Consider the following 12983-nt stretch of genomic DNA (forward strand, 5'->3'; position numbering starts at 1 on the left):
TTTATAACAGCCCGTCTCTGCTTCTCCTTCCTCCTCACACTTTTCCCCAGCTCCAGGATGTGTCCTTCCTATGGGCTGCAGTCCTTTAGGATAAACCAGCTCCAGTGTGGGTCCCCGATGAGCTGCAGTTCCTGTCAGGACCCTGCTCCAGCGTGGGCTCTCCATAGGCTGTAGTTTCTTTCAGGGAAATACCCACCTGCTGCAGTGTGGGGTCCTCTGTGGGCTGCAGGGTGGATATCTGCTCCAGCATGGCCCTCTCCACAGCCTGCAGGGAAATACCAGCTCTGCCGTGGTCTCTGCCGTGGGCTGCTGGGGAATCTCTGCTCTGCTGCCTGGAGCACCTCCTCTCCATCCTTCTCAGACATTGGTGGTTGCAGGGCTATTTCTTGACCTTCTTTCCCCCGTCACTGCCATGTGATGTTTTGTCCTTTCTTAACGATGTTTTCCCAGAGGTACCACCAGCTTGGCTGCTGGGCTCAGCTGTGTCCTGCGGTGGGTCTGTTGGAGCTGTCTAGAACGAGCTCTGGACCCGGCATGGCGCAGCCCCTGGCCTCCTCTTACAGAGGCCACCCCGCAGCCAAAACCTTGCTGCAGACACCCAATACAGAAAGCCATCCCGCTCTACCTAAAACCCTTCAGTTTTCTGTTAGCTTATGCATATTGATGGCAGCTTGGTGTTTTTGTGTGTGTCTATTGGGCATTGTTTGATCTGAGAAAGTTCAGCATTTTATAAATGTGTGAAAGTACAGAGGAGTGTAAAATGGTATAGACAGAATCAAGACTGTGTGAGAGGAGTGTTAGAGAGCTTTGCTTTTTCCGTTGCACCAGGGAAAAGCTAGCTATCTCAAATGGCCTGGTGTGATTGCTGGATTGCTGTCACTCATTGTGTCTTCACGCATATGTAACATCTGCTTGAAGTATCATTTGGAACATAGCACACGACCATTTCCTTGTTTTGCCTTTCAGACCTCAGCTCAGCAGGCCTTGATGGGGACTATTAATACCAGTATGCATGCTGTTCAACAGGCACAAGCTGACCTCAGTGAAGTTGATAACCTACCACCTCTAGGGCAGGACATGGTGAGTTTTTCTAATCCCTCACAGAAATGGATCTTAATGCTTTGGGGTGTTTACAGATCAGTTTAGTCATTGTCCCTGAATCTAAAATGGTATCGCTAAAGCTTTTAAAATGGGATAAAACTTTTGTGCTCTCTTTAAGGAATTAATGTACAGTGTTCCACCTCACTCTAATCAGTCTTCTGAGATTAGATGTAGCAGACTTCCTTGCATAACCATGTCTGGAATCCTATTTATTATAAGTACAAAATATGATTCTGTCATTCCTGATCCACATTAGGGCAGGAGGACAGATCAAGAGACTATTGCTTAGGGGGAGCTGTCAGTCAAGAGTGGTTAACCTTCATGGATGCACTGTTTGTGGCATTTACCTTGAAAGGGCAGCTGTTGAAATGTGATAGCAGTCCTGTAGTGAATGAGTCGGCAAAAGACAATGTCTGCTTTCATATTTCACTTTAAGGGCTTGGTGGTTGTCCTCTGTTTCACTTTTAAAGGTTCATGAAGGAACGAGATATTTACATAGGATCTCCTTTTAGAGAACCTCACTGCAATCCTGAATTCTTGTTTTTGTTACTGCTCTTCAGGCATCGAGAGTGGATAGCAGTCCTGTAGTGAATGAGTCAGCAAAAGAAAATGTCTGCTTTCATATTTCACTTTAAGGGCTTGGTGGTTGTCCTCTGTTTCACTTTTAAAGGTTCATGAAGGAACGAGATATTTACATAGGATCTCCTTTTAGAGAACCTCACTGCAATCCTGAATTCTTGTTTTTGTTACTGCTCTTCAGGCATCGAGAGTATGGGTTCAGAACAAGGTTGATGAATCAAAACATGAAATACACTCTCAAGTTGATGCTATCACTGCAGGAACTGCGTCTGTTGTTAACCTTACAGCAGGTAAATTGCAAAGGGAAGGATTTCCTTGCAGTCTCCTAGTTATCAGTCTAATTCAAGTAACATAGGGACTGAGTATGGGGCAGCTGGAAAAAAATTTTCTTCAGAATACCCCAATAGCTAAGTGCATTGACGTGCGGAACAAGCTTTCTGTCCCTCCGAACACAATTTTTGTATCTCCAGTTTATCCCTTGCACTAAAGGTACAACCATTGATGAAGATAAAATGTAGCTTGCTTATTCAACAAAGTAGAGTAGAGAGTGTTTGCAAGGTTACTACAAAAAAGCATTATTGATCTGACAGTTGTTAAAGAGAGATGATGTGTTTATAGACAGTGGTTTTTTCTTCAGCAAACTACAAGTTGAAGGAGCTGCGAGTGGCTTAAAGGGATCAATACTGTATTACCTTGGGTTCTTTCAATGTTGAAATAGCTGAATACTGTGGACTTCTCAGCAAATTGCATTGAATGAAGAGAAATTCTATTAGAAGATAAATTCTTGTAGAAGTAGTGTAGAAATTGGAGAAATTATAGCAGTCTCTAATTTTTTTAAAGTGACAATGAAAATACTTAGTAGGCATTGCTTGGCTATCTTGAAATGAAATTACTTAGTAGGCATTGCTTGGCTATCTTGAAATGTCTCTTTTGTCTCTCACCAGAGTGTAGCTTGTGGTAGCTGCCTTTCTCCCTTTTAACCACTAAAGCATTCTGATCATGAAAAAATATTTGCTCTCCAGGGGACCCAGTTGACACTGATTACACTGCTGTGGGATGTGCAATTACAACCATTTCTTCCAACCTCACTGAGATGTCTAAAGGTGTGAAATTGCTTGCTGCTCTCATGGATGATGAAGTTGGAAGTGGAGAAGACCTTCTGAAAGCTGCTCGAACATTGGCCAGTGCTGTCTCAGACTTGTTGAAGGCTGTGCAACCTACTTCAGGAGAGGTGAGTAAATGGAAACTTCTCAAGTTCCGTCTTTGAAGTGTATGGCTTTGGCTTTTTTGAGGCATGTTAGCTTCTAAGCCTCACATGCTCAGTGCCACATAATGTCCCCTGTGCAAGCAGTTCTTTTGACTACTTCTTATTCCTTCATCTGTCTCTGTCTTTATGCCTTTAAGGCTTGCACCTTTGTCGTGGTTTAACCTCAGTCGGCAACTGAGCACCACACAGCTGCTCGCTCACTCCCCCCCCCCCGGTGGGATGGGGGAGAGAATTGGAAGAGTAGAAGTGAGAAAAACGTGTGGGTTGAGATAAAAACAGTTTAATAATTGAAATAAAATAATAATAACAATAATAATAATAATGTAATAATAATAATACACAAAGCAAGTGATGCACAGTGCAATTGCTCACCACCCGCTGACCGATGCCCAGCCAGTCCCCGAGCAGCGCCCCCCCCGGCCAGCTTTCCCCAGTTTATGCACTGAGCATGACGTCCCATGGCATGGAATGTCCCTTTGGGCAGTTGGGGTCAGCTGTCCTGGCCGTGCCCCCTCCCAGCTTCTTGTGCACCTCCAGCCTTCTCAGTCAGTAGAGCATGGGAAGCTGAAAAGTCCTTGACTGGTGTAAGCACTACTTAGCAACAACTAAAACATCGGTGTGTTATCAGCTTTGTTCTCATCCTAAATCCAAAACACAGCACTGTACCAGCTACTAGGAAGGAAATTAACTCTATCCCTGCCGAAACCAGGACAACCTTGATATTTGAACCTCTGTTATATGCAGAGGTTAATTGATCTGTGTAATAAATAGTTAATTTATCTGGATACTAGATTCTCTTTTAGAAACAAATTTCAAACAGTACTATGACTCATTTTAATAGGAAGTAGAGAGAGACTCATTCATGATTTTTTTTCTTTACTATCTTTGTCTACTTTGACATACAAAATGAGAAGTTAATCCCTCTGTTGAAATGAGAGTAGTGCTGACCACGGTAGACTGTCTTGATCAGTTTGTTGTTATGAGTTGGAGTCTGCTGTCAGTTTGCCTTAGATCTCTTCAGGTGTTTATGTTTTGAAGAACATGAAATCTCCTGATGTTTCAGATCAGTTGGCATATTGACTGTCTATCCTTAATTATCCTTGGAGTTATTACAACAATGTCTATTCAAGTTCTTCAAAATTCCTTACACGTTCTCTGGGAGCACTTCAGATGAAACCCCTGAAATATGGGTGTGCAGTTGTGCGTGTGGAAAAGTAAAGATTTTTCCAAAGTATTTCTGTTCTGTAATTTTTTTTTAGCCGTATTGCTTGCAGGCTAATGCAGAAGTTCCTTGAGGAAATCTAAAATTCAAGTAAAGCTCGTTTTCTTTGAATTAATGTATTTCATCATTATATTTTTCCAGCCTCGACAGACAGTTTTGACTGCAGCTGGAAGCATTGGGCAAGCAAGTGGGGAGCTACTGAGACAGATTGGAGAGAATGAAACAGATGAAAGATTCCAGGTAATGAGGGGGTTTCTTGTCACTGTCAGAACCGTGCAGCTTTCTAATGAGGAGGCCTGCATAAAACCGGGCTTCCCAAAGTGCGTTTAGGAAGTGCTAGATTTGAAGTTTCTCAATGCTAATTGAGGTTAATGCATTATGAAATTGTTTTTAATTACACAATCACAGAGTGCTGATTTCATAGGAACCCTACTTCATTCTGTGCATCATACAGATGCTTTCTTGCTTCATGGAGAGCTGTTTGCACTGTACTCCCCTCAGTGTTTAAAATGCATGGCTCGTGCTATTTGCATACTGGTCAGACTCTTGCTTTTCAAATTCTACTCTGCTTTTTACTTTCACCACTGCGTTCATCGCTGGCTTCTTTTATGGTGACTTTCAGTACCTCAATTTTGCATGGATAATATCTTTTATAGCTTTCCTGTAGGATGTGGAACTGTCACTCTATTTTACAGATGGAAAATTTGGAATGGAAGTCCAGAGATCTGCTAATTTGAGATACCCTACGACCTGTTGATCTCTAAAATTCTTGACATTGTGTCACGCTTGATACGCTTTAATCACAGTTCCCATTTGCTTCAGTTGCAGCACAGTGCAAATTATATCACACAGTGCCAAGTCAGACACAGAAAATAAGGAACAGCAAACAACTTATTTTTAAAAACTTAAAATTTTAAAAACTCTGCCTATCTTCACTAAGTACACTGTGTCAGATGCAAGATTATGATTGAGTTTTCCAGGAGGACATGCGTAGTCTTAATCAATTGTTCTGAATGCCATAGGGATTTTGTGGGAAGCAGTGTATTAAAACTTGTACAGGCACAAAGACAACTTCAATCCTTGTGTTTCCTCATGTTTCACTGTCTTTGCAAACTAATGACCTATTATGCCATGTATTTATGAAGAATGTATGAATGTTTATTAATAAATAACAAGTATTTCTTCTCATTAAATGTAGTGGTTTTCACATAAGTGTTTGCTGTGTCTGTATGTATGCATGTAAACCAAAAGTTTACGCAATCTTTTGGTAAACTGAGTAGAAGAAAATTATTGTATTACAAACATAAATTCTTTAAGATTATTAATATTATCAATTATCAAATCATAATGCCTGTATGACTTAATAACAGTGTTAGCTATTAGCAGTTTAAAACCATTGTTCTTAAATGCTCTCTTAAAAGCACGTCTGGATTTTTTCACTCAATACCAAGAAAAGCTTTGCACCAGAACCAAGGGGAAGTAATTTACAGCAACAGATAGACCTCTGGAGCGCACTGTATGCAAGATGTCTGCTAATATAACTTACAGGCCACTTTAAAGACTTGATCCACTAGTAAATCTGTCTGCAAGTTTCATCAGAGTTCTCATTTGTATTCCTAGTTAGTACATATTGCAGCCCTCTCTTTCTTGGGTAAGAGAAAGAACCTAAACATTCTGATACGTGCTGTGGAGTGTTGAAGAACGTGGGTAAGGAGAGGGATGGTTTATCATGCCTTCATATCTGAAAAGCAAAATGAAAATTAGTGTTCTTAATTTTTGAAATCCAAGATTTTCTTTCTGCTGTGAAGTTAAAATTATGCGTAAGTGTATCTGTAGTATCTTTTTACAGGAAAGCCAGGTCATGTTAACAGTACAGGCATTAGGAAGACTCCATCCCATTAAAAAACTGAAGTATACGGAAGGTAGCATTTTAAGTGGGAAAATGGGAAGAAATTTTCTGACCTTTTTCATTGCAGGAATTAACATGAGTATGTTTTCATTTTGCAGTTTCAGAATTAACTAAATTATTTTTGTACGAGGGAAAATGTTCTGGAATTAAGACCTGGTTTGAGTTATATTTTGGAGCAGTAATATGTAGGGCTGTATTTACATCATGGACAAGGAAATATTGTGATTGGAAATGGCATTTTCAAAAACGGAGTGGCAGTTGTTGTTACTGTTAAGCACAATTAAATACTTGAATTTAGTATTAACTCAAGTATTGTCTGTCCTCAGCAGTTTGCTCCTTGAGGTTGTCATCCTTATTGCAGATATTTATCACATGTTTAGTGGTGAACTCTAGATGTTTTTGTACTAGTAGCATATTCTCAGGAAGTGAAGATAACCACATGGCAATTTGAGACATAAATTTGTTCTTATGGACTCTGAGCCAATTCAAAATTTGACAGTCCATACTTGTTCAGTCCAGTAACTTGATAATGTAAATAGAGAAATGGTTGTACTGAGAACAGAAAAAAGTTTTGATACAGGAGAATGTCTTGCCTTCAGGAGACTTGATCTTACTATAAACAAAGTATATACTTTTTTCTTCGTAAGTCTGAGTTTTCCCTTTATTTTGCCAGGATGTTCTGATGAGTCTGGCCAAAGCTGTTGCAAACGCTGCTGCCATGTTAGTGCTGAAGGCCAAGAATGTAGCACAGGTCGCTGAGGATACAGTCCTGCAGAACAGGGTCATTGCTGCTGCTACACAGTGTGCACTCTCTACTTCCCAGCTTGTGGCTTGTGCGAAGGTGAGGCTAGCAGTGTTCATGCGGTGGCACGGCATCGTTTTGAGTGTATGCTTCTGTGTATTTCCAACGGTCTCAGGCAATATACTGTGTTAATATCATAGCTCTAGATTTATGTAATATTGAAGTTGTTGATTATTAATAAATTGTCACCCATAACAGTGGCAATCAGGAGCCCAGAGGATGTGAGGTGTTACTGTAATCTGCAGAGAAGGTTCCGCAGATAACAGAGCCCATCTGATGAATTACTAATATTGATAAAATAAAAAAGTAAAAAATACTGGTTCAAGAAGCACAGCTTGCCTGGGGGACTATGTAAGTTTTCTAATAAAGCCTAGAATTAGGATGGGTTCACCTCATCTAAAGCTAAATAATTAAAATTTGGGATTCTTGCTGAAAATAAAATCAAGTTGGTGATCATTGGTTTTAAATATATTTGCACTAATTTACAGTAGGCCAGTCGTTTTAATAGCTCCATTGCTTTTGGCCAAGTACGGATTTTGAGTCTAAGCAAATTACAAAGGACTTGAGATCAGGCCTCAAATTCTGAAGTCTGCAATTGGAGCGTTACACCTTCTGCAGCCTTTTTTGTCTTAAAAAGAAATAAATAAAATACTCATTTAATTTAAAAAATTAAACAGTTCACATTTCCTACTTGGATGCTGCTTTTGAAGTCTGCAGTGTCATCTTTTGCAGGGAAATGGGTATTCAACTGTTGTGAAATGTCCAGAAGGTTTATATTAAAATTAATAGCCAATATTAGGTATTAAATTTTCAATATTTTCTTCTTTATTTCTCTGGCTACAAGGGCTTTTTGTAATGCATATATACGAATTTTCATTATTTGGACTTGATGTTCTTACTGCCTGTGAGTTTCTTCAATATGGCATAAGACACCCAGTGGCATCCTGTTTTCCTCATAAGATATGCACAGTTTTCCCATTGCTAAAAGCTGTCCAGATATGCTGAACAAAATGGGGGAGGGTTGTTTCTAATCTGTAGATTACAGGGTTTATTACTTGTCTTGTGTCTGCAGAAGTAGAATGTTTTTTGGCTCGTGTCAAGCACTACTTTTATTTAAACAAACAAACAAAAGGCTGATATAAGAAGGCTTTACAGGACCAGTTCCAATTAAGATTTCATTTTCTTCGGAATTCCAGAGTACAGAAGTTACTCTGGAGGAGTTTGGCCCATGCCTGCCCTCCAGAACCACTGTCTAGTGTTTTCTCAGTTCAGTAGCTGCTGAAGAAGCATGAAACAAGGTGGGGGCCTCCATTCTCAGAATCTGAGTGGAAATTAAATTAACGATACGCAGAGCCCAGATTCCTAATCTAGATGTCTGAAGCTACCTATTTAAATACTCACTTTCAGGGTTTTCTGTCTAGGGAAAACAGATAAGTTAAAGATTGAAAACTAATGTAGTATGTATTTCACTTGTTAGTAGTTAGGAAATTTGCAAATAAGCCTTTTCTAAATGCTTTGTGTCCTTTCCCCATGCAGGTTGTGAGTCCCACCATCAGCTCTCCAGTGTGTCAGGAACAGCTGATTGAGGCAGGGAAACTGGTAGACCGTTCAGTGGAGAACTGTGTGAGGGCTTGCCAGGCTGCCACAGATGACACTGAGTTATTGAAGCAGGTCAGTGCAGCTGCCAGCATTGTCAGCCAAGCCCTGAATGACCTCTTGCAGCATGTCCGCCAGTTTGCGAGCAGGGGAGAGCCCATTGGACGCTATGACCAGGCTACGGATACCATCATGTGTGTCACAGAGAGTATTTTCAGTTCAATGGGAGATGCTGGTAAGTTTCTCTAATGGACAGTAGCTTTCCATGGTTCAGAGATGTGCACATTTCAAATAATGCAAGTAAAAAACCTTCTCTGAAATGTACTGTGCTTCTAGGCTAATGCTGTCGTGATGGGTAGTCATTCAACCCATAATATTAAATCAGCAAAATGCACATATCTGTGTGCTAGATAGAATGACTATTCTGTGAAAACAATCAATATCATGCTAAGGGATCACTGTTGTATTTTGCCTGTTTTCTACCACTGCTTCACTTCAAGAATACTTCCCAGTGATTGATTTCATTATGCTTAGATTTTGTGGTAGGTTTTGAAACTTACTTCTGCTTTTTCATATGACGTTTCTAAAATGTGCAGCTTCTAGAACGAACCAAAACTTGAGATACCTAACATTTAACTGATCCAACATAAATTTTTGGTAAAGAACCAGTAAATGACTTAGAATGATGAAATTTCAATAGTTATAAATGTTATGAGGTAGAATACCATGAAGGGGCAGTATCAACTTGAAATGAAGACAATTCATAGAAAGTTTAAAATGGGATCAGTTTTTGAAAGCAGTTACGGTGAATAGTATGGTTTTTGTCTTTTCTGTTGTGTTATATAAACACAAGGCCAGGAAAGTAAATATTTCAGTCACAGTTGTATTCATGTTACAGCTGATATCAACAAACTAATCTTTTCTTGTAGAGTCATCTTAGTTGTTACCTTTAAGAGGTAAAACTTTGAGATGCTTCTCTTTTTAAGGAACTGTCATTTCAGCTGTGCAGCATTCTTCTAGAGGAACATGTACAGGGAAGTAATTAATGAAATTTTCAGTGTATTTTGACCCTAGAATCTTCTTTATGCGAAATCTGAGTGATTAAATTTTTTACAAGATGCACAGGAGTGTTTACTAAACCACTTCTAATCTTCCAATTGAAAGCTGTGGTAAAAGTTTTCTAATGCTCTGTAGGTATCCTAAGGAATTTAATTACTGTAGATGTGCACAAGAAAGCATGTCAAGTTTTATGTCTAGCTGTCACTTGTCATTCAGCTTCTGTACAGAAGGATGCAGTAAAAGAGATGATCTTGGATAGCATTTATTTTCTGTTCACAGTCAAATATCTTGTTGTGCAATACTTAGTTTTTAGTAGAAGGCATTCAGATTCCGTTCGGTGTTTCCAACTTACCATTGCACTCCTGTGGTCGCAATTTTAACAGCAAAGAGACTCTGGCTTGTGACTGCTGTATTATTGCCCAAGCAGGTTCTGTTTAATTTACTAGCTTAATGCTGTAAGAAATGGCATTTAAAGGGATTTTTTCAAGCGGAATATTTGGACTGGGAGCTGAGTTAGCCATTATTGATAAAAATTTTTATTGCAAAATTGCATACTGTGGGAAATAGTTGATAACAGCTAGAAAACTTTAATTTTTTTGCCTATAGCTGACCAAAGGAGCCTGGTAAGAAGGCATTTAATTCTGAAGCCCACAAGTCACCCTTACACATGAAAAAATGCTGCTTTCATTTTCTTTCCCCATGATTTTTTAAGAGCATTTGAAAAAAATGAGGCCTTAGACCCAAACATGTCTTACTTGGTTTGATAACCTAAAGAAAGCCAAAGACTTTATGGGTTCAAGACTATTATGAAAGAGTTCAAGTGTATGTTTTAGTGACCGAATGAATTTGCTCTAGAAAGGGTATGTATCCACTTCAGAAGCATTGCTGTTTCATCTCTGTGCTTCACCATGACCAGAACATGACTCCAGTATCTTAAATATACACCTTATTTTTGGCCGAAACCACCTAATTGGTGCTGAGTCTCTTCTGACAGAGTTCTTAATTTAGTTTATATTAGATGGAAGATAATTCCCGAAAAGAACTTTACCAAAAGAAGAATAGGTGAAAGATGGGTAATTTTTATTAAAGGAGTGAAATCTTGGCTGTAATTTGAAAGCAAAATTATTAGTCTTCACTGGGCCAGGAGTTTCCCTGAACTGTATATTCAAAATTACCTTAAAGTATTGATTTTTGGTTTTTGTCTTGCTATCTAGAATGCAAATACTACCTTTTTTCTTAATCTCCACTGTAGCGGTTTCCTTCATTTATGTTGCAATCCAAGATTTTGTTTATGAAGCTTCTAAGTTATGAACTATTTGTGTATCATTTTCAAGTCAAAAGAATACTTCAGCAAATGTAACTTTATTTTCATCTTGCTGAGATGACTTTTGAAACCGAAACTGAAATGCAGAGAGAAGGAAAGAAAAAATATAATTGTGTACCACAGGTGAAATGGTACGGCAGGCCAGGGTACTGGCTCAAGCCACTTCTGATCTTGTCAATGCCATGAGGTCCGATGCTGAAGCAGAAATCGACATGGACAACTCTAAGAAGCTTCTGGCTGCTGCAAAGCTCCTGGCAGATTCTACAGCCCGCATGGTTGAAGCTGCAAAGGTACCAGGAAAATGAACTAACTGTCAGCTTGAAATTGTATGGTTATACACAAAGAAGAGATGCTATGTGGGCTATTATAGATAGGATCTGGCTGATAGTAGAGACAAATTTTCTTATCCTGTAAATGTTCTGTATTTAATGACTTATCCTAGGTACATTCAGAAAAAACAATTTATTAGTCACCTGTTTTTTTTGGTTTTAAAAACTCCTCTTGCACTGCTTTGCTCACCTGTGTGCAGGGTGGTTATGACTCAAGCCATCTAGGGCATTTACCGCCAGCCATAACCACTGTGATGCAAAGTCTTGTACCAGTCTACCAATACAGATGGAACAACAAACCCATAGCAATCCCTTACAAACATCTCTTACAAAAGCCATTAACAAAACAGCTCTGCCTCTGTTTGTCTTAGGAACAGTTTCTTCCACCTGGGGAATCTTGCCTGTGCTGTTTTCCCCCAGCCCCTGTTCTCACAAGTGAGGCAAATATCTAACCTTTTCTTTCCTTTCTGTGCTGGAAACCTATTTAAATCCACTAGGGAGGAATATGTTCTTTGAATTGTTTCCCAGATCCTGTACTTAAATGATTTTTTACAGATCAGGGCCAGTCATTCTGCTAGTGCTCTAGAAGGCCCATATGCCTGCCACAGAGCATATCCTTGTCTTTCCAGTACTTCCTCAGCTTCAAATGGAGAAAACCTACTGTGTTAAATCTCAAGGTTTGGACTGCAGTTACTGAAAGGCATATTGAATTGGGAATTTTAAAACCTGTTTTTTTTCAAAACCTACATTCATATAATCAAAGTACGTTATTACAGATCATAGTGGAAGCAGTTTACAAAGGCTTTTTTCCCAAGCATCTAAAGTAGTATATGAAGCAAATGTTAAACTCCCTTCCTCAAACTGCCTAACATATACAGTAACAACCTTGCACTAGCAATAATTTTTCTGCTTCAGTCTTGTAACATTTTAACATTCTTCTAACTTTGGTTAAGATAATATAAGAAAAATTAAGGTTGATGTAGCAGACAGTGTCTGGAGCTACAGCCTTGATATTCATCTACATTTTTTCCAGGAACCTTTACTGAGGCTCATGTTTTTTGCTCTGAAATTTTGTGCAGGGAGCTGCAGCCAATCCTGAAAATGAGGATCAACAGCAGCGTCTGAGAGAAGCAGCAGAGGGACTGCGGGTTGCTACAAACGCTGCTGCACAGAATGCTATCAAGAAGAAAATTGTCAATAGATTAGAGGTTGGAAACTAGATATTGTTGAATTTTCAGTTTACTCCGTTTTGATAATTAGTATCTGTAGATAATTTCAAGCAAGTAGGTATGCATATTTCAGGAAAAGTGCTAAGCATAGAATGATAGCACTGTAAGCTCAGTTCCAGAGTACAAGGCTTGGAATTAGAGATGCCAGCATATGATACCATAATCCTCAAAACTGAGCAATTTGTATCACTGATGTAGTAAGCTGGTGAAAGAATTTGACTCAGAAGGCATTTGATGGTGGCTTAGTCATAAAATTAGAACAGCTGAGGTTTCAAACAGCAGAGCTGAAACTACTTCATTACTATTTTAATTTATCTGTATGATCTGTCATTTACATACAATATCTTTTGGTGGTTTTACTAGTATATCTGCCAGAGTTTCATGTAAATTTCTTTACAAGGATATGTTGTATTGCACCATATCCAGTTAAACTGGAAAGTTATTCAGAGAATCAAAAGAAGCAGAAAGGAAAGTGAAAAGATACATCGTAGCTGGTAGTGCAGCCAAGGGGGAGAAAGGCAATTTACTGTGCACTAAGGATAAAATATCTCTGAAGTTTGTCTTGT

At 39.1% G+C, this 12983-nt stretch overlaps 1 protein-coding gene across 1 annotated transcript in view; it reads left to right on the forward strand.

The window, feature by feature from the left end:
• The window catches only part of TLN2 (talin 2), a 178200-nt gene that overhangs the window by 77665 nt on the left and 87552 nt on the right, over positions 1 to 12983 (forward strand). The window contains exons 15-22 of the mRNA XM_009273990.1: positions 967 to 1080; positions 1862 to 1970; positions 2703 to 2911; positions 4311 to 4409; positions 6752 to 6919; positions 8417 to 8711; positions 10983 to 11149; positions 12268 to 12396. Of these exons, the coding sequence (XP_009272265.1) occupies positions 967 to 1080; positions 1862 to 1970; positions 2703 to 2911; positions 4311 to 4409; positions 6752 to 6919; positions 8417 to 8711; positions 10983 to 11149; positions 12268 to 12396 (1290 nt within the window). The remainder of the gene's footprint in view (positions 1 to 966; positions 1081 to 1861; positions 1971 to 2702; positions 2912 to 4310; positions 4410 to 6751; positions 6920 to 8416; positions 8712 to 10982; positions 11150 to 12267; positions 12397 to 12983) is intronic.

This window comes from Aptenodytes forsteri, unplaced genomic scaffold (assembly GCF_000699145.1).
Source record: "Aptenodytes forsteri isolate BGI_AS27 unplaced genomic scaffold, ASM69914v1 Scaffold239, whole genome shotgun sequence".
Lineage (NCBI taxonomy): Eukaryota > Metazoa > Chordata > Aves > Sphenisciformes > Spheniscidae > Aptenodytes > Aptenodytes forsteri.